Source organism: Podarcis tiliguerta (assembly GCF_965153285.1).
Source record: "Podarcis tiliguerta genome assembly, chromosome: 2".
NCBI classification, from domain to species: Eukaryota; Metazoa; Chordata; class Lepidosauria; order Squamata; family Lacertidae; genus Podarcis; species Podarcis tiliguerta.
The window spans coordinates 84,954,883-84,982,324 of NC_139535.1; the positions used below are offsets into that span (position 1 = coordinate 84,954,883).

General features: G+C 42.5%; 2 protein-coding genes across 24 annotated transcripts in view; one reads left to right on the forward strand and one right to left on the reverse strand.

Moving 5' to 3' along the window:
- MYOCD (myocardin) overlaps positions 1-14,866 on the forward strand; it is a 218,348-nt gene extending 203,482 nt beyond the window's left edge. For all 12 annotated transcript variants that reach the window (XM_083428395.1, XM_083428393.1, XM_083428389.1 and 9 more), the window contains 7 exons: positions 228-353; positions 2,081-2,337; positions 3,657-3,810; positions 5,054-6,004; positions 7,050-7,163; positions 8,011-8,068; positions 9,608-14,866. In XM_083428395.1, the coding sequence (XP_083284521.1) occupies positions 228-353; positions 2,081-2,337; positions 3,657-3,810; positions 5,054-6,004; positions 7,050-7,163; positions 8,011-8,068; positions 9,608-10,176 (2,229 nt within the window). In that variant the 3' untranslated portion in view covers positions 10,177-14,866. The remainder of the gene's footprint in view (positions 1-227; positions 354-2,080; positions 2,338-3,656; positions 3,811-5,053; positions 6,005-7,049; positions 7,164-8,010; positions 8,069-9,607) is intronic.
- Positions 14,867-17,559: 2,693 nt separating this feature from the next.
- MAP2K4 (mitogen-activated protein kinase kinase 4) overlaps positions 17,560-27,442 on the reverse strand; it is a 48,757-nt gene continuing 38,874 nt past the window's right edge. For all 12 annotated transcript variants that reach the window (XM_083428411.1, XM_083428416.1, XM_083428418.1 and 9 more), the window contains 7 exons: positions 26,040-26,159; positions 25,360-25,411; positions 24,541-24,668; positions 22,918-22,995; positions 21,165-21,313; positions 19,252-19,297; positions 17,560-18,569 (listed from right to left, as the gene is read on the reverse strand). In XM_083428411.1, the coding sequence (XP_083284537.1) occupies positions 18,456-18,569; positions 19,252-19,297; positions 21,165-21,313; positions 22,918-22,995; positions 24,541-24,668; positions 25,360-25,411; positions 26,040-26,159 (687 nt within the window). In that variant the 3' untranslated portion in view covers positions 17,560-18,455. The remainder of the gene's footprint in view (positions 18,570-19,251; positions 19,298-21,164; positions 21,314-22,917; positions 22,996-24,540; positions 24,669-25,359; positions 25,412-26,039; positions 26,160-27,442) is intronic.

The window sequence follows — 27,442 nt, forward strand, 5'->3', positions numbered from 1 at the left end:
GTTACGCTGCTCTAAATACAGATCATGGAGAGATGCCAGTTGAAAAAAGTGATAACATGTAGCCCAGTCCTAGTTAAGGCTCCAAACAAGGTCAAGATAACTGGTCCTGAGCAAGACTAGCATGGACCATTTCTGTAATAGTCTGTAAGCTGCCTGTATGTGGATAGGCTTCTTGAAAATGTGCATATTGATGTCTATTAATTTCCATGTATTTATTTTGATTCCAGGATCATTCCGTTGGCTGTGAAAATGATACGGCTGATATGACATCTCTGAGGAATGGCCAGCCAGAAAGTCCTAAACAACAGAATGGGCAACAAACACCTCCTGGCACTGTTACCACATCTGCAAAGGTATGAGCCTAACCTCCCACTACGTAGGAAGAAAAATTGTTAACATGGCTTATTGGCTAGACAACAGCTAGCACTCATCTGCAGTAAGGGGGGGGGGCTGGTTTTAGGTGTTTGGGGAGGTGAGTTACAGTGTTGGCTTTGCTTGGAGATGGGAGTCGCTAGGAACTACCCAGACAGTACCTCCTTGTGTCACAAAACTGGGTCCATTAGAATTCTGGGGTGAAAGTACCTGCAAAAGGAGCAAGCTGAGACTTTGATGATCTGTTGAAGCCAAGCTGTTTCCAACAATAGCGCCAACAAGACCTTGTGTTAGATGGCTCATTCATCTGTCTCAGGAATTGTGGAATTCTATGAAGCTGTCATGGGCACTACAAAATACCCATTTCAGAGAGGGAAAATGGCAATACTCAGAAATATTGCCCCAGACAACAAAAATAATATCCATGCATACTCCAAACCAAACACTGGTATATTTTAAACTACTAATTTCCATTTATATTTTGATTTTTTTTTTAAGTTGCTTAACTTTTATGGATAATTTTAATGTATATTTAATATTCCATGTAAACCACTAAGTAACAGCCAAACCACTTATGCACGTATCTCTTCCCAAAACATCTAGGGAAACTCTGCCCTTCAAAACAGACAAAATACTCCCTTGTCCCTCTAGGGCAACAAGAGGGCCCTCCGTCCCTTTTCTTATGATATTTAGAGAGAAGTTGGAAGGCAAAGCACTGCCCTATAGCTTTCCTTCTTTACTCCTTTCCTATGGAGGTGGACCCAGAGGCATTCTGGGAGAAAGGGGAGTAGCTGGATGCTGCCCAAGTTAAAAATGAAAGAAATATTTAAAAGCCGTAAAGCAACGATGGGCAACATGGTGTCCTGCCCATGTTACAGACTACAGCTCCAATCACCCTTGAGCACTGGTCATGCTAGTTAGGGATAACGGGAGTTGTAATTCCAAACACACCTAATGTTTAAAAATGGTCACCGGGGAGGTGACCTGAGGACTGCCCCATGATGTTGGGGGCAGCAGGCCTATCTTAAGGCTGCGTTACATGTTGAGATTTTATATTTGGGTCAGAGTATCCAAGTACAAAATACACCAGTACTGTGACGATTGTAAAACATGCATTAGTATATTATTAGATACATATCATTTAAAAATTCTTGGAAGTGTCATCTGGGTAAGGACCAGATTGCTGCTTCAGACTGTTTTAAAAGGAATGTGTGGCTAATAAATATATAAACATGCCCTTTACAAATGATGTGGTGCCTGTATATTTTGTTCCTTGTACTCAGCTACAGAAGGTCAGATGGGAAGAAGGGATGTACAAACACGTCTCAATTGCAATATTCATTTGCACTTTCTTCTGATGTTTTCCATTCCTATGCAATTGGTTTATTTTGCAAAAGTTTGTGTGCTGTTTCATTGCCTGCTGATGTGGAAATACTTGTAATTTCTAACATATTTTTTTATGTAGCACACATTAGACACATATATCTCAGCCATCAACAGATAACTTACAAATGAGTTACATTCCTTGTGTTTTCTGGGCGGGGGGGCGGGGCGGGGGGGGACCATGTTAGTATTTTGCAGCAAAAAAACTAGAGTCTTCTACTTCTCGCTACCTTGATTTCACAGTTCAATATAAACTTTCTAACTAACTTCAGTTACTCCATGTTGCAGATAATCTTATTGAAATTTTTATTTGTGCCCCATTTAGTCAAAACCATCGGGCGATAGCAAGAATCGCCACAAAAAGCCCAAGGAGATGAAGCCAAAAGTGAAGAAGCTTAAGTACCACCAGTACATTCCCCCAGACCAGAAGGCGGAAAAGTCCCCTCCGCCCATGGACTCGGCCTATGCAAGGCTCCTGCAGCAGCAGCAGCTCTTCCTGCAGCTCCAGATCCTCAGCCAGCAGCAGCAGCACCGGCACCAGCAGCACTTCAACTATCCGGGGCCCCATTCCATGCAGCTGAAGTGAGTTGGTAACGGAAAGGTTTCCTAGAGTGACCTTTCCACCTTACCCAGGTTTGATTTCTTGCCGCAATCAATTTGGGGCACATTCCAGCCCATTAGTCACTTTTAAGCTCTGTTAATTTAAATAGGAAATTAAAGTGTGTGCTTAAGAGAGAAAGCCTCTCCCTTTTAAGTGTCCAAACTCTTCCAAACTTCAGCAGGATTGTACCCTTCAGGACAACAGTGGTGATGCAGTAAATTTTATTGCAGAGCAACTCAGGTTGGTCAATCCATCACACAAGTGCTATAAAACAGGCAAAGTGTAATTCCTCAGCAATAGCTCGCTTTTATTTTCAGAAAGGTGACCAAATTATACCAGCTGCTATTCAGATTTTTCAAGCTAAAGTGTCATCCCAGCTACTTTTTGGGATCCCAATATGGATAGAAGCATATAATAGTGATTTAGATAAGATACACTCAAGTTTCTTGAGATGTATCCGGGGGCTCCTAAGTTCAATCAAGTATGAGATGGTGTATGCAGAACTAGGTGTACACATGATGGAATATTGGATGAAGGCTAGCACTATAAAAAACTGGCTGCGTTGCCATTTTTGCTGCCAACCTTTGAGTCTGCTCTCTGACTTGCTTAAGAACTCTTATACATCCAGCTCTTACATAACAAAATTAGATCTATTGGTATTGACTTGGAATCCTGGTATAATTCAAGTGGGCAATATATTTATTGCAATATTCAAACTAGATTAAGGGACATTCATTGAATCAGTTGTAAGTGAATCAGGGTCACTTAAATCTCAAAATTAAAAATTCCAGCCCAACGCAGGGCCTTTATCTGAGCCCAGCTGAACATTTCCCCCTCAGCTCTTGTCAAAGGCAGATATTTAAACATCCCCAGAAATGATAGACATTGCAGATGTTATTTGAACGTGCCAGACACTGTAGAACATATCCTTTTCTACTGTCCATTGTACAACCAGCTACGTAAACACGTGCTATCTCCTTTTTTGGGAAGTCTAACATCATGGCACAATGAAAATATCAGATTCTATCTGTCTGACACTTACTCAGAAGTAACTGCAAAGGTGGCTGAGATTTTCTCAATAGTATTTCTTAGAGCGGTGACTGGCACTATTTAGCAGGAAGAAATCCCAATGATAATTCTTGTAATTATATATTTTACATGGCTTTTATTTGTATATATGGATGTTTTATGATGGCCAGTACTTGTAATAAAGGTTTAGTGAAGTAAGTAAGAATACTGATATTTAAAAAGAAGAAGAAAACAAAAGGGGGGAAATGTTCTGCACTTTTATTTTTTGCAGGCAACCCAATGAGCAAATGGCCAAAACCTCAAACTCTTCCCCATCGACAGTTGCCAACAGCCCTCTTTCCCCTGGGAAGGGAAGCTTTTCAGGGCAATCCTGCATTTCGTCTCTCAAGCCAGGTCCTCTCCCATCCAACCTGGATGATTTAAAAGTGAGTACTGCATGCAAAAGTTGATGAAAAGTGTAAAACCTTCTGTGTGGTATATGAAACTGCATGTGGAGGCAGTGTGTTCCTCCAGGAAACACATGGTTAACACATGCACTTCGGTCAATATCCCAAATTAATCAAAATTCAAATATCACATAAATTGAAGCAGTCAAACACCACCATAAGATCAACAGACCAACTAGGGTCAGTGGACTGTAGAGAAGAGACCAAATTATTATTTGCCAAAGCTGACTTAGAACTAATAAAATCGGACATTGTAGCTTGTTTAAAAACAGATGGCAGAGCCAGTTCTATTTCAATAATATTCGTTGTTTAAGAATGCAAACCATTATTTTACTAACACACTAAATTAAAACAAAATTAACACAAAGGCAACCCTGGAACAAGAAAAAACCTCAAGCATTAAACATAACATACGTTAAGAAATCAATTGAAACAAAGTGCTCTAAGCGAACACTTATATACACACAGGCACGTGCCAGAGGCACAACCTCAGGCAGCTGTTGCTGAAAATATAGGCCATCCGCAGGAAGCAAAGTAATGGGAAGTTCAACAAGCTCTGATGTTCTGCCTAGTCTTCACCTGGAGGACTTGCCTGTGCCCAAAGGGCTGCAGCTCCTAAGCAGGGACAGGAGAGTATCCTCAGGAGTAATGATGGTTGACTGGAAAGCATGCCTTCTCTTTCCCCCAAGTTTCTCAAGAAGCACTGCTCTGTCTATATCTAAAATGTAAGAAGGGCAGCCCAGGTTAAAACCAGCCACAAATTCATTAGGTGTAGGCAGTGCTATTTTTCTAGAAAAAGAGGTGCCAGAACTCACAAAGAATGTCTCCCTTGTTCTCTTAGAATGGCAACGGAGCTCACCTGAGAGGTGCTGAAACTGAATTCCAGCTGAAAAATAAGCCCTGGGTGCAGACGTTCAGTCCCGCTCCTGGCTTATTACAACTTGCATAATTTTAATTTGGACAGCATAGCACCTAAGGCAATAGAAATAATTAGAGATGTCCAAGTAATGTTGTGCTAAGCAGCACAGGGACAAACTGGCGTATCCAGTCCAATTAATAGCAGCCATTTTGGAGCCCAAACTTTACCCAGCCCAACTCTTTGTCCGTGCAAATAATCTCTGGTTTAGATTTGGGTCAGGGTCCACTGTAAGCAGGTTGCTACTTTGCCACAAAGTTGAACTGAAAAGCGACCTTGCCACTGACTAAGCGGCTTTCATTCCAGGTGTCGGAGCTGAGGCAGCAGCTCCGAATAAGGGGCCTCCCTGTATCAGGTACGAAAACGGCCTTGATGGAACGCCTGCGGCCCTTCCAGGAGTGCAGCGGGGGTTCTGTGCCCAGCTTCAATGAGATAACCACCGTCACCTTCCCAGTGACACCAACCAACTCTCTCTCCAGCTACCAGTCGCAGTCTTCGGCCAGCCTGCTGTCCAATGGCTTTTACCACTTTGGCAGCACCAGCTCTACTCCCCCCATCTCCCCAGCTTCCTCAGACCTATCGGTGAATGGCTCCTTGCCAGACAGTTTCAACGAAGGACCAATGTCTTCCCCCCATTTTGTCCTGCACCCTTCCCCTGTGCAAGGCGGGTGTGAAGAAAGCCTGATGGGAAGCATGAACGGCGCTGGCATCCAGCTCGACGTGGAAAGGGTTGACACAGAGAAAGACAAAATGCTGGTGGAAAAGCAGAAGGTCATCAATGAGCTGACCTGGAAACTGCAGCAAGAGCAGAGGCAAGTGGAAGAGCTAAGGATGCAGCTGCAGAAGCGCAAAAGGAGCCACGGCTTGGACGAGAAGCAGCCCTCTCCACACTTCTTCGGCTTCCCGATCAAGCAAGAAAACCCAGCGTCTAGTTGTCCCTTTGCCTCTAAGCAAGCTCCCTTGAAAGGCCAGGCTAGCAACTCGGACACACTGAGAAACTGTGGGACACCTCAGCTGCCCCATCTTGTAAATAGCCATTGCATGGAGCCGTCAGGACAGAGCGGCATACTGTCCTCCACATTCCTAAGCCCACAGTGCTCTCCCCAGCATTCTCCACTAGAGGCAGCAAAGAGTCCGCAACACATCAGCCTTCCACCCTCACCAAACAGCCATTACCTCCTCTCTGTGTCCCCCAGCACTCAGGGAGAAGGACGCAGCAGCTCTCCACAGCCCAGCAGCCATCTTCGCACAGCTCCAGTAAGAAAGCTACTTGTTATTATTATTAGGGGGTGCAGAGTTAGGGGAGGGTGTTAAAGCAGCTCCCATTCAATCCAGATTCCAAACTGCTCAGAGCTTCAAAGGCACTTTGAGCTGTGCCCAGAATCAGACTGGGGGGCAGTGCAATGTTTCAAAACTGGCAGGCTGTGTTCCATGTGTCCAGGCCCAGTTTACCTACTGTAGCTATTATTGCTTCTCAGTTGATGAAATACCAAACAGGAAAGGAGGAGTTTAATTGCCCATCTTCCAGTGATTAAAATATACATCTGTTGGTTTGCATTCAAGTTGCAGAACGGCATTTCAAGGATGGTGGCATACACATAAGCAGAGTAGGTTCAACTTTTTCAGAAGTCATTAAGAAACCGGACACTACCCACTCTTCCACATATACAGCTTAATTACCACCCTTGGTGTCCCTGTAACTCTCTCCTGCCCATTCAAAAGAGAGTATATCACCTAAGCCATGGGTAGGCAAACTAAGGCCCGGGGGCCGCATTCGGCCCAATCGCTTTCTAAATCTGGCCCGCGGATGGTCCAGGAAACAGTATGTTTTTACATGAGTAGAATGTGTGCTTTTATTTAAAATGTAACTCTGTGTTATTTGTGGGGCATAGAAATTCATTCATCCCCCCCCCCCAAAAAAAATATAGTCCGGCCCCCCACAAGGTTTGAGGGACAGTGGACCGGCCCCCTGCTGAAAAAGTTGGCTCACCCCTGCCCTAAACCAGGCAGCCTTTACTGCAGTTTTCTGCTAGTGGGTGGGGGAATTCAATATTATTTCAAAATTCCTTTGCAGAACTTTGTAAGTGCCATTATCAATGGCAAAACTGTTATTACAGCAAGGGAGATGGGCTTTGGGAGCCTTGACTTTTTCTCATGCTTCCACTGAATTTGCAATGAGATCACCTCATTGACTGTTGATTTGTTCCCATGTGCAAGAGGTAAATTTATGGAGGCAACTGCTGAATAGCAGTCTTGGCCCAAGTTTGGCTTGATCCCTGTGATTGATTTTGGTTCCACACAGGTGCCAGCACAAGGTAGTCAGAAGTATTCCATTCTGTCTCCTGGCTTTTGCAAGTCAAATGCTGCCCTCCCAGATGGAAAGCAGCCACCACCCTACGCTGATGCTGTGAAACAGGTAACAGTCTGGTGCTTGGTAGGCTATGCTTGGCTGCAGATAGCTTGCTTTGATTGTTATGTACATCAAAGCCAATTGCAGATTTAAGAGTGTTGTGTGACCTATGAGTGAAAGCAGATGACTACTGACAGCCTTGAAAACTGAATTTATTATTGTAGAAAGAGTTATATACAGTCAATTGGATTAAAAGCAAATGCAAATTCATTCAACCTCTTATTTGTTCAGACATTGAATAAGCAGCTGAAGTGATTCAGGTGACTTCTGTTGGAAGGGTCATCTGAATTTTTAGAAGAAACAGAAAGATCTCTGAATGAACTAAGTTTGCAAGCTACAGCTGAACACTTGGTTCAAAAAAGTACGCACAAGAGCACTGCAGGATGGCCCCTAAAGAGGTAATTGCAGTGGGTCACACAAAGTTTGTGTGGGTTAACAGGAGCCAACGTAAGCATACCAATGAATGTGGTAGGATTTTATTCTAAGTAACATTAGTTACAGGTTGAAAATCTGAGTGAAGGAGGGAGTTTTCATTCCACTTTGGGAGGGCTATTGATCTTGCTTCTCTGAGGCTTTTATGAACTATAATGGTATTAATTGTAATACATAACAGCCTACTATACGCACAAAAAAACTGCTCAAGTATTGTAGGAGACCTGTTTCAACTAGTTACTAAGGAATCATTGTTTATTTAACATGCCTGTCAAGGAGATTCTATCATCCTTATATGTCTGAGGCTTCAGCTTTCTTTTGAAAGCATCTCTCAATATCCATCAAAGCTGATTTTTCTAGTATAGTAGTGTGTGGCTCCAGTACCAACTTCCTAACATCCCTTGCTTTTTTCTTGCTGCAGCAGATGACCCGAAGCCAGCAAATGGATGAACTGTTGGATGTGCTTATTGAAACTGGAGGTAGGTGATATCCCTAAGGCAAGACTGTTGGTTCTGGTCAAAGCAAGTATGAGCGAAGTCTCTGGCTGCCCAAAGAGGGTGCAATTTGATCGCTGTGTCTGCAGTAACCCCTAGCCCCAATGCTTTTCATTGCCTGAAGGGTGGTACCCAAAATGGCAATTTCAGAGAATTTCCCCTAGTCATAAGGTAAAGGGACCCCTGACCATTCGGTCCAGTCATGGCCGACTCTGGGGTTGCGGCGCTCATCTCACTTTATTGGCCGAGGGAGCCGGCGTACAGCTTCCGGGTCATGTGGCTGGCATGACTAAGCTGCTTCTGGCGAACCAGAGCAGCGCACGGAAACGCCGCTTACCTTCCAGCTGGAGTGGTACCTATTTATTTACTTGCACTTTGACGTGCTTTTGAACTGCTAGGTTGGCAGGAGCAGGGACCGAGCAACGGGAGCTCACCCTGTCAAGGGGATTCGAACTGCAGACCTTCTGATTGGCAAGTCCTAGGCTCTGTGGTTTAACCCACAGCACTACCTGCGTCCTTACCCCCTAGTCATAGTAAGCCATAATTTGAGCCCAATGCCTACTGCTAAATGTAGCCATGGTCATAGCCCGCTCCCAAAGTGCATTTTCTTGATGGGCTTATTTTAAGCAACCAGATGTGGCCCTCAGACTGTCACTGGACCCCAACTCACATCAACCCCAGTCAGCGATGATGGGAGATGAAGCCCAAAATCTGGAGGGCCACAGCTTAGCCACCCTTGCACTAAAATAGATTGTGTGGTCTTAACAATCAGAATCTGATATAAGCATACAGGAATCTTATCTGTCTGACATTAACCTGGAAGTAACTGCAAGGGTGGCTGAGTTTTGGTTAACAGTATCACTTAGAGTGGTGAATGGCACTATTTAGTGGGAAGAAATCCCATTTTTATATAGTTTACATATCTATTTATTTGTATATATTTTAAATTTTATATATCGATGTTTTATACTTGTAATGCCTAATAATGGTTTGGTGAAGTATTAAGATTCTAGTTGCTGTAGGACATCCCATACTCATCCGCTCATCTTTTTCCCTCTTAACAAGTCCTTGCCAACACACATATACTTAGTGATAATTTCTTCTTCTGATTTCCTTCCTGCGGTCCTTGGATGGAGCACCTACTGTGTTCCCTGACCACAATCTGCTGTTGGCTCTTCTGCGATCTTTCTGTTCTTCTCACCCAGGCATTCCTAGATACACCTTACAGGCTCACAGAACCACAAAGTAGATTCCTGGTATGCCAAGTTACTCTAGCATAGCATCACATAAAGCTATATCCAACCAAAAGAAAAGTAGGACACACTTCTCTGACAGCAGCAGCGAATTACGATGTGCTCCATTGGGTATCTCATACTGTAGACAAAGGAGTCTGCCGTCTTGACAGGCAGTAATCACTGATGTGCAAGATGTTTTATAACATTTCAAGTTGTAGGGTGGCTTGGGGTGCACGGTATAGTAAAGTTGTAGATCTGCTCTTGATGAGCCTTTTTTGTTTGCAAACAGAAATGCCTGCAAATGCCAAAGAGGACCGCCCTTGCCTTCAGAAGGTGCCTCAGATAACAGTGTCTTCGGGGACCTCCGGCACTTCCTCGCTACTGAAGACATCCGCTTCATTTGAGCAAGGCCCCTCAGGTCAGCTGTCCTTTGAACACTGCCCTAGCAGCAACGACAGTCATCTGGAAATCTTGTTAAATTCCCACAGCCCTCTGGGGCGGTCGAGTGAAATCACCCTACTGAAGGTGGGTGAAGAACCACACTTTGAAGGGGTGATGGAAGGATTTTCCAACAAAGCTGCCGATGAACTGCTGCCACCCCACGAGATCCTGCCCACTCCCCTGTCGCCCATGGAGACCCAGCTGTCTCCCTCTTCTGGAGAAGGAACTGGTTTGCACATGAGCTTCACAGAGTCTCCTTGGGAAACAATGGAATGGCTGGACCTCACTCCGCCTAGCTCAGCCAACGGTTTCGGTTCCCTCACCACCACTGGGCCTAGCATCTTCAACATTGATTTCTTAGATGTTAGTGATCTCAACTTGAACAGTACCATGGACCTGCATTTACAACAGTGGTGAACAGAATAAGCCTTATGTGTGGGGATGCAGCTAAACACAAACAGATTTCCATTAAAGAGACTCAGATACTTTATCAGAGAGCTCTGGTGACAGCCAGGGAGAAGAAACTGGAGTCAGTTTTCCCAGGACATTCCCCTCCCCTATTACAAATGAAATTGCCAGATAATCTCCCACACACCACAAAGCAAATCTCTGGCGCAGGAGTCTCCTCCTCAGCAAGCACAGCTAACTTTAGTAGCTTCCAAGAAAGACTCACTCTGCAGCAGAATTATGTTTGGTATGCACATCCATTTCATCCCTAACATATCTATCATCCAGATCAGGTTCTGCTATATTGTCTCTTATTACCTACTGTGGGGAAAAATTTGGTTCACTTACAGCTTGCAACACACTGCATGCATGGCAGCCACTGCCTTTCCTCCTGATTCTATACATGAAGACTTAAAAAAAAGTCAGCTCACGAAAAAGCCATTGTCGGACCAGTAACCTCCAAGCCATCCTTTCACTAAACACTTCTGTCTCTGCCCTGTCTTACCAATTTTAAAGGCACTTGAAATAGAAGTAAAGCAATCTGACTTGTTTATGTGGTGGGCACTCAGCTTGAAAAGAACGCAGAGTAATATAAAAAGCAAGTACACAAATGAAGGATTTTTAATTGACTAGAAGTCTGGGGCGACTTCTATCAATTTTCTGTTTCAGGGTACATTCCTCCCTTCATAAGTACTTTGCTCATTTCTTAATTAGATTAAAAATATAAACATATCTATAATTTGATATAGATAAATCTATAGCATTTCAACACACTATTAAAACCAACCATATTCTTATATATGATATAAATATTATCCGTGAGTGTATCAGATCGTCATGAATAAATTTACAAGCAATAAAGTAATCGTAACTTATAAAAATGGAAAGGATTACCAATTTAAATTCTGTTTCAAATTCCAAAAACACTTCGAAGGACTCATATTCCTCCTCATATACCAAATAATTTATTCAGTTTAATAAACAGGCAGTCTTGAATAAATTGATAATATTGAATAATATGTTGCCCAGAGCCGATCTGAAAAAGTGACAAAGTTTAATCAGCATAACAAGTGAAGGTTGCAAATCTACGACTAAGTCTACCACAGTGGAAGAAACTGGGCAACTTACCCCTTGTAGCCTAAACCTATGGCCTTTGTCGGTCTTTAAGATATTGCCAGATCTAAGTCCGTCAGTGATGGTACAGAACGCAGTCTGGGTTTTCTCTACATGTCGCAACAGATCTGTATGCAGTATCATACATGACCATCAAGCTGCTACTAGAATGCTCACACCTGTTACTGCACAGGGCAGACCCCAAAAAGGAGGCTGCCAGGTTTTCATCTAGGGCAAGGTCAGGCTAGCTGGTACAAGGCAGGACTACAGCAGGCCCAGCTACACAGCAACCAATTCCCAGCCCAAAGGCTTCTTACCAAGCACCAGATACTCATTATGTTCCTAACCATCGCTTTCCTGAGGGCAGACAAGAATATTGCAGTGTATCACTCAAATATGTTGCCTCATTAAAAGAAGATGCAAATGCTGCCAGCCTGGTAGGGTTCCTTTGTTCACATGTGGGTAGGCTTCACACAGGTGATGACTCCACAACTACGTATAAAAAACAAAGTCTGGGTAATGAGCAAAGCACTATGTTGTGAGATATCTACCCTTTATTCGTTTTAACCATAGTTCTCCCTTTATACCACAAAATGAGGGCCCAGCCCTCAGCCACAATTCCAAACTATACTCAGATCCACTTGAGCAACAGATCCTCACTACACCGCTGAATGTCCACAGTAACAATTGAATGTTATAATTTACCTATACAGTGGTACCTCTAGATATGAACGGGATCTGTTCTGGAGCCCCGTTTGCATCTAGAAGCAAACGTAACTAGCGATGGCACGTCTGCGGATGACGTCATTTTGAGCGTCTGTGCATGCGCAAGCGACGAAACTTGGAAGTAACACGCTCCGTTACTTCCGGGTTGCCGCGGAGCGCAACTTGAACACGTTCAACCCGAAGCACATTCAACCCAAGGTATGGCTGTAAATGATTATTAATAATTTCCTTAATGCCCAGTGAGCTTACCATTTGTCTTCTTGCACATACCTTCTTATCTTTCATTCTAGCAAGTTCAAAACCCTTTACAGTCCCCTCAGTTTTACTTTTGCCTATAGACCAAATGCTGAGTGGTTGGGCCTAGGAAGCAGATAGTTGACTGGGGGCTAAATCTTGAGTCTAGTTATGAGACTGACAAAAGAAATGTAGAAGCAAAAGTCCCAACGGCACTTAAAATGTATCCTACTTGGCTCAAAGCTAGGTGGTAGTTTAAAACAAATTACACTACTGTATCTACAGTGATGGAAAGCGTATTTTAACTAAACCAGTCCCCATATGTCAGGATTTATTAATTTATTTTTAAAAAACAAAATCACTTCTGCTTCCTGTTACAACCAAATCTGAAAATGGCAGCTGCTGTCAAAGGTGCATCATGCTTCAAAATACTAGTTAAGCAGGTGAATAAGCCTTTAAAGCAATAGTCTGCTATGATGTTTATGGCCCTTGAGTGAAACTTTGCTTGAACTATACCGGTGCTATAAATTAATACAGCTTAAGCAGGTGGTGAGACATATGTTGAAAGGGGAGGGCAGGTACTTATATAGGTACTTCCAAATTGGCAACTCTTAGTTGTGCACAATCATTACTCTCCATAAAGTCTTTTCCATACAGAAAAACTTTCCACACTCAGAGTTGAGGATATAGTACTTGTTTTATGTGTAATCTGCACCACTAGACATGACATAGGCATGGAAGTGGGAAAGGGACCATTCTGAACAAGCCAAATTAATTCTTTAATTTACAACAAACCACTTTTTTAAAGTTCTATTATATGGTTTACTTTTATGGCTTCTTAAAAAAGACAGCACTTTTTAAATTAAGATTAATGGTAAGAAAACAACAATTTTTAAAGCAATTTCAATTCTTAAAATTTGAGTTAAATTGTTTTTCATGTAAGTACAATTGTGTGATTATTTCAATTCTAATAAATAGGCAAAAGTGTTCTAGCACAAATAAAAAGATGCTTTGAAAAGCCATACTTACAAAATTGTGCAAATGGCAAAACTAATAGGGATGGTGTGCTGAAGTAGATGACTAGCAACAGGTTCACCTGCCCACAGTATGTCAGAGTGTACATAAAATCCACACAAAAAGGACAGAATAGTACTATGGTGATCTACAGCTATGGGGATCGTACTGTTGTTCTCTTTTAAAAATGGTATGAAGAGACAGAAGGAAAAACAGGATAATAATTTGATGACATCATGCTGATGTCCCACAGAAAGCGTGAAGCATTCAGCCAAAAACACCTACCATGGAAGCCTGCAGCATCACAAAGCACATTCTACTACAGCAGAATGGCGCCTCAGAACAGCAAGACAATAACAGTCAACTGAACCAAACAGATACCTTGCAATGCACACAATACCAGTGAGAAGAATCGCCTTAAAAAATAGACCTCTACTGCCTCCTTCACATGGTGCTGCACCTCTTTCAAGACATCCTTTCCTTCAACACACCTGTCTATGATCTACACTACACAAGCAGCAGCCTCATTGACATCATATTCAACCTTTTAATTGCCTAAGGCTTGTGAAAAGAAGCTCCCATTTACAGTATTGTGACACAGAACTAACTGCAGAGGATGCTCAAGTCCACAATATCTTTGTGCCTTAGCCATTGCTTTTTTCTGGATTTCCTGCCCAGCCTCACCTGTAGTGCGGGGAGCAGAGTGAAAATCCCATGCAAGGTCTTCCAGAGAACAGCTATGAATCCACATCCAAAGAGGAGGAGCTTGTTCTTCTTGGCTAGCTGGGTACTTTGCAGTACTGGCCAATTCATCAGTGTTTTTATTTCTTCTGTAAACCTCTGTGCACTGCAATTCAGAAAGGTCGCACAGTATGGAAGGGCATGTGTAAGAAACAGTTTGTGGCTGCTTTGGACGGATCTGGCCATTTCCTGAAACTGTGTAAAAGTATTGCAAACCAAAGCTAATTACAAAATTATTTACCAAATGAGTGTATTTAATATTGTGTTACTGGAAGGAGTTGTTGGAAATCAAGACAGTACAAAAAGGACCAGGTGCCCTCATGTGTCTTCTTGGCTGAAGAACAGCCTGGACCAGGAGAGCTGTCTCTGCAGACCTCAATATGGGTAGAACTCCAGCCTCACTAGGGTGACTAAACTTCTGAGGTCAAGTAGGGGAAGAACGAACAACTGGTTTTAATATTGCTGCATGTTGTATAAAAAAATGTTAAGTTTTTTTTTATAAGGTCACTATTTAAAGCATGAATTTTCTATTGTACAAATGTTCACACAGTGCACTGGTAGGATAGAACAATCCTTCACATGCTTGTTTTCTTTTACTTAATTTTAATATGCAAAAAGTTAGAAGTCATTCCATTGAGGCTTTTTAATAGCACTTGAATACAGACTAGTTTTAGGTGCTACACTGCCATGCGGTACAGGGCTTTTTATCCTTATTTAAAGGGATGCTGTCAACTATATATATATATTAAAAAACCACACTGTAAATAAACACAATGCCTTACCTCTGTGATCAGCACTGCCGTACTTAATTAAAAGACTCCCTGTGATGTCACACTGAGTGCTTGTTTTGCAGTTATTTTGTCATGTGCAAGCTTTAACAATAGTAGATATTCCAAGATTTCTTCAGTGCTCTATCCATAAAGCCTGGCCAGCCTGGACTAGTTTATCTCTCATTTCACCTTTACAAGCCACTATGTGCAGAAAGTTAGGCAGAAAGTCAATAATTTGTTCAGTGAACTTCAAAGACACGTCATATCACAGCTTCTTGTCATTTAACTGCTAAAGGAGAAGTGAAAAATGCAATTTCCCCCTCTGGTCTACAAAATAATTTTTTTTAAAAAAAAGAATGCCTCCCCTCACCCACCCCAAATGATAGAAATGGAAGAGGCTGGTAATGGTCTGGAGAACGTATGAGAATTTAGTTCAAAATGATTTCAATGAATTTATTGAAACCAGTAACATAAAAATACAAAACAGATGGAACAAGAAACAAAAGTCCCAAATGGCAGCTACCTTGTTGGGCAGGGCTACTGATGAGAAATATCTTTTGTGTTAAATTACAAATATAACATAAATCAGCAACGTGATGCTGTTGCCCAAAAGGCAAATTCAAATCTAGGATGCACAAGTGTTATATGCCATGTATGACCCAAGTAACTGGGTCATTCATGTGGTAATGTCAGACCTCAAATACAGTAGTAGCTAAAGATGAAAAATATTATCCAATGATTTCTCCCATACGCTGATAGAAAGCTCTTTGATCCAGCAAAGGCTTCCAGCAGCAGAATGGGGTGAGAGGCAATTTTTGGCAATTCCTCCTTCCAACCTGAAGTCCCCCAAAACATACTCCATAGGGTTGGGGGAACCCTTCAGAACAGTGCGTGAGATGGCATAGGAGACTGTGGGGGAATAACAAAAAGCACATCCCTCCCCATTCTACTGATGGAAGCTCTGCTAGATTAAACTGTGTAAAATGCATAGACAGCAAACAAAGTAATTTGTTCAGGGGAGTAAAAAAATTGTTTAAAGGTCAAACAATGGTCAGGATCAGCTGAGCCTCTTGTATTTCAGGGGCACCCCCTCAAAGTCCCACCATCCCTTTTGGTCCTTCTTGCAAACATCAATAAATAGGAAAACTTGGCCAGAGAAAGATGGCATTTTAAAATTTCATTTTGCATTTATTGATTTCCCCATCATCATGTCTGACCTTAAGCAAGATCATATTCGGATCCTTGATTTATTACAACTGACCTGCAGGCGGGGGGTGGGGGAGAACCTATTACATTAACACTTTGATTCCATGTAGAGTATTTTAAATAGAAGAGGATGTCAAACCAGGAGAGGATAAAATAGTTGGAAGCTCTTAGAAGCTATCATGTTGTCAAACTCCATTTTACTTACAGACAATAAGGCAATATCCCCTGCACATCAGCTTCTCAATAAACTTTACATTTTGTTCTATGGTACAAGAAAAAAATTAAACCAGAGCTCACAATGTACAGTTCTTACACTATTTTCACAGCTTCTGAACACTATACATCTTTATAAACATATACTGTAATATAAATGCTGCACCCTTAATATATCAATCTATGATTAATATGCTAGAACAGTCAGTTTCTCTCAGACATCCACTGAGCCTGAATAGGAGCTACCTCCATTTGCGGTTGACCGAATGGAAATGCGCTGCTAACGTACATGAGAATAGAATGCAAAATGAAGGGGGCTCTAATTACTATTCAATTTCCAGCAGGCACGAAGAGGAAAATCCAGGAGATATGCATATAGAGTTTGGGAACATCTGGATGAGGTTGAAAATCTTCCACCTGAGTGGATTACAATGAATAATTACTACATTAAAACAGTCCCAACCAGGGACTTTGCCTACCATTGGGCAAGTGAAACAGCCGCTCAGGTGGTGGGTGCTTACCTGGCAGTTTGGTCAGCTTCTGCACTTGTCATTTGCCTCAGGCAGCAAAATGTCTTGGAATGGCCCTGGTCCCAACTGGTTCCCATTTCAATACATTATCTCTTATGGTGTTGACCAAGTTTTTGCCCCCAAATCCTATTAATCAGCTGGTATACTAGAGAAAATTAAGTTAACTGGTTATAGTAACAGGGTCTTGTTATCGCTGACCCACTCAATGGTAAAGCTTAATTCCCTTACAATTCTAGTATTACATGTTAAATAGTGACAGTTACTGAGATTACAAATAACTTTGGATTTTAAAAAACACCACTTCCTCCCCCTTGTGACTTAGAAGATAAGATCATACTGGATGCAGTTGAGATGACAATATAATTGTTTAAAGGGCTCCCCCACCCCCCGGTCTGGCAATATAACCTCTGGGTTTCCTTTTTTCTGTCACATGCGTTTAAGAACTTAACATTCCAGTTCTCTTAGTTACCGTTGTGTTAGGAAATTCTTCTAATAAACGAATTCATCCACAAAATGAAAGCAAACATATTTAGCATCCTCTTTGTAATGATTTTGGAAGCCCAACTATCCAACTGATGGGGATATGGGGAGCTTATTTGATCTGATGGTTAAAATCAGAAATCCAAGTCATACCTGGAGCTCTGTGGGAAGTTTCTATGCAACTGGAAAACATGAAAAGTTTGATGGAGATAAATTACAAATAATTATTAACAATGTAAAATAGCTCTTCACAACTGCGAACTGTCCCGTACCCTTTCAATGGTGAAAGTTTAGCCATGAGTTGGAAATCAGGGGTCACAAGCCAGTTAAATTCAACTGAGTAGTTTAATAATTCCTCAGGTAAAAGTCTTATCTCACCAGGTAACAATTTACAGGACACCTAGTTCTACTGAAGAGTGGCTTGCTTGGAAAATGAAACAATACATTATTCTCCATGAGTTCAAACTCATACTCTCATGAGTTTAATTGTTAGCTCCTTTCAATGCAATGCAATGCATTTTTATTTTTATTTTTTGGTAAAGACATAGTCCATTTTACATGATCACTTCTTTCTCCCTCCAAAATATGAAGTTCTGCTGAGCCACAATTGTCTTCAAAACATATACTGTGACTGAAAAGCAACAGAATTTCAAATCAATTAATCTATTGCACTTTGTGAAGAAATATATTTATATATATATTTATATATTATCCCCTCTTTGCCTTTGTTGGCTTCAGAAGGTAAAAGTAGCTCATTTGGCTGCATAAAAGTTTCTTTCTCCCCAAGCAGTTTATGTTCAGAATCAGATAGGCCAATGCCTAACTTCCTTTCTTTTATATTATCTGTAACAATTGGAAGAGTTTGAGAGAATAAAATCATTCCAGTAGCTGCTGAGAAGTCTCTGAGTCTAGAAATTAACTTTAGGTGCTATCCAATCATGGTCAACAAATAAAATGTTACTTATTTCCACGTTTTATGAATATGTCCACAAAAAGAGCAAAATGAGGTCTCTCTTTGACTGACACTAACACTGTGATCAGGTATTATTACATGGATGCACTTTATAAGTGACAATAATATACAGACAGAATGGAAGAAAAACACCAACATTATTGCACATGGTGTCTGGGCGAGCGTTAAAACACTGCAATACGGGGTGGAGATTCTGTACATCTTGCTTTTTCTCAGCATTTGCACTAGAGTTTTGATGTAGCAGCAGTATCAATCGACATACATTGGAGAGCTCGGAGTCGTTGGCATTTGATCCAGGATTTTACAAACATAGCACGCAACGTCCACTGTTCGCTCCTCATACATTAGGATGAAGGGATGTTTCTGGTAGAAGAGAAGGGAACAAAATATAGTCACACTTTTGGAGCACAGAAGGTGCCTCCAGAAGACGTGTGAGCTCCCAAAGGTACTTCCATGCAACTTAACACTTAACAGGTGTTATGAGTTGCTGCGCTGAGGTACCAGCTCACAAGATTCCAGTAGAAGGGGTCCAAGCATCAACATGGGCATATACACACAGAGAAGGCAGGTGGGGTACAGTACATCCCTTGGCCTTACGTTTGGGAGGAAATGGATAATTGGTGAAGCAGACAAATCCCAAAATCAAATTTTAATTATACCAATTAAATATGTTGTGCAATTGCAAAAAAACTTTAATTCTCTAGATACACAACACAACCCCTGAATGAACTAAATGTGGGCTTGCTTCATTGCTCACCACAGCAAAAGACAAAATAGCAAGCCCAGCCTCACTGTTTGCACTAAACAGGTAGAATGCAGCTCATATCTCACAAAATGGGAATAGCAATGGGTGCTGCTACAGAATGCCTAATAATATCTGTTGGAAGCTGCCCAGAGTGGCTGGGGCAACCCAGTCAGATGGGTGGGGTATAATAATAATAATAATAATAATAATACCAAGCTTCAAAAGAGTTAAGTGTCTTTAAAGTCCTTAAAGTCTTAGCCAGTTCTAGTCTCATGCATTCACATATCCCATCATACTCACCAGAAGCTCCTTATACTTTGGCCTTTTGGACTCGTCCTTTGTAAGGCTAAAAAGATCAGTAAGAGGGTTAGGGTGACAGAACATTAGCAGAAAAACATCTGAAATTAAGTGTTGGGCAGTTAAGACACTGCACACTGTCAGAGTCTGCAATTCTATCGCATGAATGCACCTATATGGATGATGATGATCATTAATGGTCATTTAAGTCCCCTCTCTGTCCAAAGGCTGCAGCTATAAAACCAACTCATACAGTGATAGTGACCTGCCTTCTCTTTCACCAAGGGCAATCAGGTAAAGAAATAATTTTTTAAAAGAGGACAGGGCTTCTGCAAGCTGCATAGGAGTGGGAATTTCAGCAGATGAGCCACGCAAGACAAGATGCACTACTGAAATTCCTCTTTCTACCAAACTATGCAGAAGCCCTGGACACTGTATTTTCACCTTTGTATTGCCTATTAGGCTCAGAGTATGTTGTAGGTATTGGGAATCCCAGGACTGTTCTTGGTCTGCAGGTAACCAAGAAAATGCTGCAATATAACCAGAAGCACTCTGAAGTCTGCAACCGATCAGTACGTCTCTCACTCCATTGTTTTAAAATTCTGAATGCAGGAAGTACACAGCCTTTCAACAACTTCCTGGCATCAGGGAAGTTTCCTTTTCCTTCTTTCTCAAGACCTGTGCAGCATGAAATTAACCCTTCATAAACAAACACAGGGGGATTCTTAAAAAAGATCCTTCTTGCACTACCATAACCAGCCATAAATGAATATAGAGAGCTCAGGAGAGAGGAAAATGCCACAGTTGCTTTTCAAGGGCCTTGTCTACTTAACACAAAACCTGCTCCCCACCTTTCTAAGGAGGAAAGCACATCACTGAACTAAAGACAGTCTGGTCCTGCCCATTTGCCTCTAAGAAATCAGCTCAAGAGGCTAATTAACTGCATTTTAAAAACACTGCAGAAAAATGTCAAACCAACAGGTGGCAGCACATCAACACTGTAGTGAATTTGAAGGGACTTGCTTTAATCAGTTTGTAAAATGTATATTGATCGTTCTCCTTTAAATACCACTCCTCCGCTTGCTCTTTTGTGTGATTATAGCCTCAAAGGCAATTGTTTCATCTTAAAGGTATCTTTAACTATTCTAGCTCCTGCAAGGCTCCAAATCACCAGGGATGTAGACTAATATACTAAACGATGTTAAGTTGCTCACATAACGCTTCCTGAGCCCATTCTGGTGTGCTAAATGTAACAAGAGCAACCGACTCAGATCCACTTCATTTTATCCACAGGACAATGTAATAATTGTGCTGCAATGAGTCAAAGACAGCTTATCAACATTCATTTAAAATCTCACAGCTACAAACCTGCAGGTAGGCAAACTCCCAGCAGGAGGCACTACAAAGATATATTCTGCAGTTTACAGTGTGCACTCTATTTGATGCAATCGCTGCTCCCTCTATCATATATCGAGGAGGCAACAACAAACGGATCTCCAAGATGTAATGAGGGGCTACAAAAGGTCTTGCTACAGACACAGCCTGAGGAAAGGCCTCCCTACCATCCCAGTGCTATTTGTCAAATGTGAGAAGTCAGTAAGGAAGATCTGTGTTGCCTTCACGTTGAGTGGCAACTCAACTAGGGAAGGACATGTCTAAATCTCTCCAAGCCACCACTTCCATCAGACATGCAGGAAATGTGGCATTAATTTAAGGCTTGCAAGTGGCTCTTCATACTGCAGCTTTCTCCACCCAACCCACTTTCATCCTCAGTGGAGGAAAAATGCACCATTTCCAGCAACATGAATACTCTTGGATGTTGCTGCCGCATGCAAGTTGCTGAGGGACAGAGTTGGAAGCCTGAGCCAGAACCACTTACTAATGCCCTGAAGAGCCCCAGAGCGAGGCATACTCACCACAAGTTGACAAAGTTGATAAAACTTTGGGAGAACTCCCGTTCCTCTGAGTTACTCAGCTGTGGTGGGTCTCCTTTGACTACTTGTGTCAGTTGATCAAATACACTATTCCATTTGGGATAGGGGAACCGTCCTGTGGCCAGTTCATACTACACCAAAAGAAAAAGGAACAACATGGGCTAGATTAGCCGTTGTAAAGTTCATGGGGGCAGGAGGGTGGGAGCGAGGATTCTCCAAACAAGCCCCACCAGCAGAAGCTCTGTGCAAGGTTTCCAACTCCTTATGATTTAACAATAGCAACCCTCCCAAATTAGCCAGCTGAAATCAAGAAAGCTTGAGGGAAAGCAGGAGATGGCTTGTACCTGAGAAATAATAGTTCCAGTATTCAAAAGAGATTCCCAGACATAGTAGCAACTTAAAAGAGCTCAACCCTCTGCATCCTCATCCCCCCTGCTCCCCACAAACATTCTTTTTTTCCTTGTCTTTGCAGCCGGATGTATTCAGATGAAGAGCCCCTTAAACACACTTTACCATTTGTGAAAAGCCCACAAGTCTGCTTTCCACAGATAGGGGAGAAATTCTATCTTGCTGCTGTAGAAGAGCTGCAATGCTTTCCACTTCTTTTGTTAAAAAGAAGAAGAATCATACGAGGTGTGCAGGCAATTGCTGGGGAGACAGAGTGGGCAACTTACCAGCTGCTTCAATTAAATTTAAAATGTTCACAAAACAGCAGGCAAGCACTTGACCTTTAAAACACATGAAATAATAGTGTGTGTGTGTGTTCTGCATTAACCCAAGCCCCTATTTTGCATATGTCTCCGGTTGACAGACCTCAAGCTTCCCATAAAAAAAGCAGTGGAAACAATGTCTACCCATTCCTCATAAACATACTAGTCATACCTCGGGTTACAGAAGCTTTGGGTTATGCACTGCGCCAAAACCAGAAGTACCAGAACAGGTTACTTCTGGGTTTCAGTGCTTTCGCAGAAGCACTAAATCGCGCTTTGCACATATGCAGAAGCGCCAAATTGCAACTTGCACGTGTGCAGATGCGGCGCTTCGGGTTGCGGATGCTGCGGTTTGCGAACGTGCTTCCCACATGGATCACATTCGCAACCCGAGCGTCCACTGTACATGCTAGGGCAGGGCCCAGAGGCATTCCAGGGAAATGAAGGAGGTGGTAGCTGGAGTTCCTGGTTTCCCCCTTCGATACCATTGCCACCTGTCCCCACCCCTAGTCAGCTCCACTTTGGGGGTGACTGCTAGGCTAATGCTAAGGGTGTATGTGCCCAGAGAGGGTACCAGCCCCTTCGAATCTGGAATTGTCTCTGATTAGACCAAACCCTTGGTTTCTACCTTTCTGCTTCAATACACTCTTCTCCACTCCTACTAAGTTTGCTTTCTTCAGTGGTCCAAACCTAGGAAGGCTGGGCTTACATTGGCTCTAAAGGGGCAGCAAGGAACAGATTCCCTAGCTTAAAGCATGGTTCTTTTGAGGTTTAGCATGCATTGCTGCCCCCTAGTAACAGAGTAAAGTCACTGCTGATAAAAAGTAGCTACGGAAGCCAAACTGCGCAGCAGAGGAAAGCTGAGCAAGGTCTGTTATTCAGGGAGGCAATGGAGGCCCTATCACAGCGTACATGTTCACAAGAGTAATGCCAGTTTAGCTTTTACTTCTCCTAAAACTGCTTCACAAGCTGCTTTAGGGTTTTATCTCCAGCAGCATGCAAAGCCCTTAGCATTTCTCACTTACCAATGTAATCCCTAAGCTCCAGACATCAGAGCGGACATCATATCCTTGCCTGGATGCACTGGGGTCTATCCTCTCTGGCTGAAATTAGAGGAAGAATATCAGTTATATAAGAAAAAGACAAGAATTTACTGAAGTGGGATATGGAGAAGGATTCATTTAACACCAACTGTCCCTTCCATGATCCTAATCCTAATGCAGGGCTGCATGTACTCTATTTAAAGCAAATCAGAATCCTGCAACAAGGTATGAATTATGCAAATGAAGCAAACATTAGGGGAGATTTAAGAGATTCCTTTTTTACTCACCCCAAAACTGCAAAGACTGGCCTTGAGGGGAAATCACTGCAGCTATCCTTCTGAAATTTTTTATTTCTCACTAGTGAAGGGGTAGGAAGGAATTGGACTTGGATAAACACTGAGCCAAATTAGGCAGCCCCTTAAGCATCTTTGACTGAGGCGGACTGTTTTCCAAAGTACTGAATCTGGAGGCTGAACTGAAAGCCCTTAATATGAGTCTTCTCAGGATAATTAGATCCCATGGTTCCCGCTTGGAAGCCATGGACAATTATTATATACAAGTTTCATCACGGTGAAGTATTAAACGTATTTCAATGTTTCAGGTGCCTAAAGACTAGATATTAATCTTTATAAAATTACCCTCTTATTTTATTTGTGCATTTTATGATGTTGTATTGTTAGGATTGTACTGAATCATTCAATCTTTTGCAGCACTTTTGTCCAATCTGGTTCTGCTTGGCAAAAGCATCTGCTATTAATGTCACAACTCAAGTGTATTAGTCTCACTTGGCTGGTGCCAGTATTTCTGAAAGAATATGCTTTGTTTCCCTGTTATCTGTGGCTTTGAATCTGGCATCACTTCTCCTTAAAAAACTAACACATCCAACAAAGAACAAATGGCAAAAGAATCTGTATTTTTGGAAATCTTGTGTAACCATCTGTCTGTTATTTAAATGGCAATAGGGGGCATCCCTCTTAGACTAGTCAATTATTCTGCCACATTTGGGAACTAAAGCTGTATTTTATTGATCCGTGCTACCACAAGGCACTAACATCCTCATCAGAATGTTACTAAGCAATTCTCAGACTTAATTTACTCAAAAAGAATTTCACTGAACTGTATGTTCCCTGTTTCCCTGCACCTTTGTATGGTAACAATCATGGCCCAAAATGTCCTCACTCTATTCCCGAGCCTCTTCTTCCCAGGAAAAGCTCTGGTAGGAGCCACATGGTTTTACTAGCTCATTATAGATTCCTCCTACAAATGACCATCTAAATGCAAACACATAGAAAATGGATGCTTCCAATACCTTCGCCAGTAGAGGGACCAGGTTACTAAAGCATGAAAGAGATTTGATTACTGCAAGAAAAGCTGTTCACACCTTGGGTGTGCAGTGATGTAATGTACTAAGATTAAGCTGGAGAAGCCTCACATCAAGCTAACTTCATCTAAGTTTTAGCTTGTGAAGCTGAAGAATGATTTCAACCTCAGCCATTCATGTACAAAATATTTACCTTCTGCCTTTACAACAAAGCAAGTAAAAGAAAAGATTCCATTTCTATTCGCACCTCACCCATCACATATAAGTTTTCAAATCCCACTTACTGCCATGTAGGGCCGGCAGCCAGCATCTCTGGTTTTGGCAATGGAGTCTACAAGTTGTCCACTAATGCCGAAATCACAGAGTTTAATATTTCCGTTTCTGTCCAGAAGAATATTGGAAGGTTTAATATCTGCAACAGATGTGGGCAAACAGAAACATATTTAAGCAGATAAGCTGCAACCAAAGCACTTCAGTTTCTAACTGCTGAAAGTTACATAGCGTCAGACACAAAGTTACGACTAAAGACAGCAACTGCATGTCACAGAAACTAGAGTCACTCCCCCTCTGGAATTAACAGGAGAAATAAATCAGGAACCTGGATTCGAGCTTGCTTCCCATGATATCCAAACTCAGGATCTCGGTTTGTTGCTCCCTTACAAACCAGGATCACTACCCAGCCTTAAACCATGGTTTGTTGTTGGCTTACAAATCCTGGCTTGTTAAGGAGTAACAAACTAGGCACCTCAGCCAGCCAAGCAACCAACCAACCAATGGCAGCAGCTTTGGTGTGTGAGAGACTTAAATGGGAGAAACCCCCTCCCATAGGACTAGGACCCTGTTCTGCACACAGAAACTTGTGACTTAAAAAATGTAACACCCAATGAGTGTTGTCAATTGGCTCTGTCCTAATGTCAGCCTCCAACTGGTAGCCCAAGAGAACCAAAACTCACACGGACATAGTGAAACATAAAATGATCATGTGGAATACCCCAAATAGTCGGCTCACAAATGTATTTTGCATAATCTACAGGCATGCTCAGGAAGAACTGCGTGTGACAGGCATACCACACAGTAAGAAAGACAAATCCAGAAAAGCCTACCTCTGTGAATGATTTTCAAGTTTTCTTTTAAGTGGTTTAGTGCTTTCACAGTCTAGGAGAGAAAGAGAAATTTTATTGAGAACAAAAATAATAAAATGCCTCCTATTACACAATCCAAAGCCAAACAATTTAAAGATGCATCTCAGACAGCTTATAAGGCAGAAATGCAGACGCATCCCTTTAAACATTTAATAGCTATACCATGTTACAGTGTAACAGTGTAACTACAGTGTAGTTAATGCAAACAAAATGTGATAGAAATGGCTGTGTAAGACCATGGTTTGTTTCCCGCTTGTGCTTGCAGGGGCCATGGGTGGTGCTGGGATAGGGGGCAGTGCACTCCCCAACCAAGGAGCTCACCCCCACTCTTGCCTCCCCGTTGCTAGACTCCTGTCATTGGCATATACTGCTATTTTTCTTTCAGATATCTTAGCATGTGGGACACAACCCACTCACCTAGAAGTATACTTTGTACTTTCTGTGCCCCTCCACCACCAGAAGAAAAAAAAATTCTGAAGCCGCCCTGGCAGAGACTGAACAGTATATGGTAAACCATTAGGTTTCACAGCAACAAGCCTAAATAAGTCAAATCATCTCCTGCCTAGATCCTGGATTTGAAAATCTAAGCAGAAGTGTGCAAACACAAAAGAGGCAGCAGTGAGAATAGAAAGAATACTTACAGCTAAAGTGATTTTGCCTAGAATTTCTTCTGGAATAACGTCATCTAATACACTATATACATATTTGTAAAATTTATCAAACGAGGTAGACATGAGCTCCATACAGATCCAACAGTCACCCTAAGAATAAAAAAGCAGTAAGCAAGGCATGTTTTATTATTGTTAATCTGAAATACACATATGGGGTGGTCAATGTGCAACTCTTGCTAAGCTGTGATGGAAAGGGAAGCATAGAAAAGAAGGTCCTCGGACATACAAACCAACACCGATGCAAACCTTTGCCTTACGAAGAGAGACAAAGCAGAACATAAATATTTCTGTGAACAAACTTCAAGTTGGTCTGCCTCACAAAATATTCTGCTTCCTCTTTTGTCAAATTACAATTGGTCTAATCAATTACCGTATATACTCAAGTAAAAGCCGACCTGAGTATAAGCTGAGGCACCTAATTTTACCACAAAAAACTGGGAAAACTTACTGACTCGAGTATAAGCTGGTTCACCACACCACAAACCTCCTAGTGGGCCGGAGAGTGTGTGTGCGCATGCGCACACGGCAGAGGGGGCTTCTCTCTCTCCCCCAGCCCCTCCAGTCTCTCTGCCTACCTAGGGTGCTGCCGAGAGGCAGAGGCTGGTGGCAGCAGCGTCGGAGGAAGAACGAGCAGCCCAAAAGGGCTGCTTTCAGGCTGCTCATTCCTCCTCCACCACCACCAACAGCCTCTGCCACTCGCAAGGGCAGGCACAGGAGCCGTGCTTGGCAGAGCAGTGGCAGCACGAGCGGCGGCAGCAAACAGCTTGCTCCGACGAGGGGTTGCTGAAAATGCGCTCAGGTGGGACCCTCATTCGAGTATAAGCCAAGGGGGGCCTTTTCAGCATAAAAAATGTGCTGAAAAAGTCAGTTTATACATGAGTATATACGGTAGTTAGGTGGCATGTGACATTCGAATACAATAGCAATTGTCCACCCCAAAATACAATGGCACTGCATTCCTCCTGACCCCTGGAGTAGTCAGATGCTTACTAGGCTTCTCAATATGGTATGGCGGTGGGGGCAGATATTATAGGCGAAGGGGATCGAGATATGGATATGCTCGTACCCCTTCCAATCTGCGCCTCATCCCGAGGGACGAGAGTAGGGTGAGCAAGGATTACTCACCTCCGTCACTGGTGTTGTGCAATGCCAGGTCCATAGGCAACAAAACCGCCACCCTGCGAGATTTCTTTATCTCGCAGGGGGTCGACCTGGCTTGTGTGACGGAGACCTGGGTGCGCGAAGGGGCAACAGTTACCTTGCGAGAGATGGCGCCCCCGGGTTTCTCTGTCCTCCACCAGTCGCGGACTGTGGGCCGGGGGGGAGGGGTGGCATTATTAATCCGGGAAGATTGTCCTTTCAGGGCTCTACCA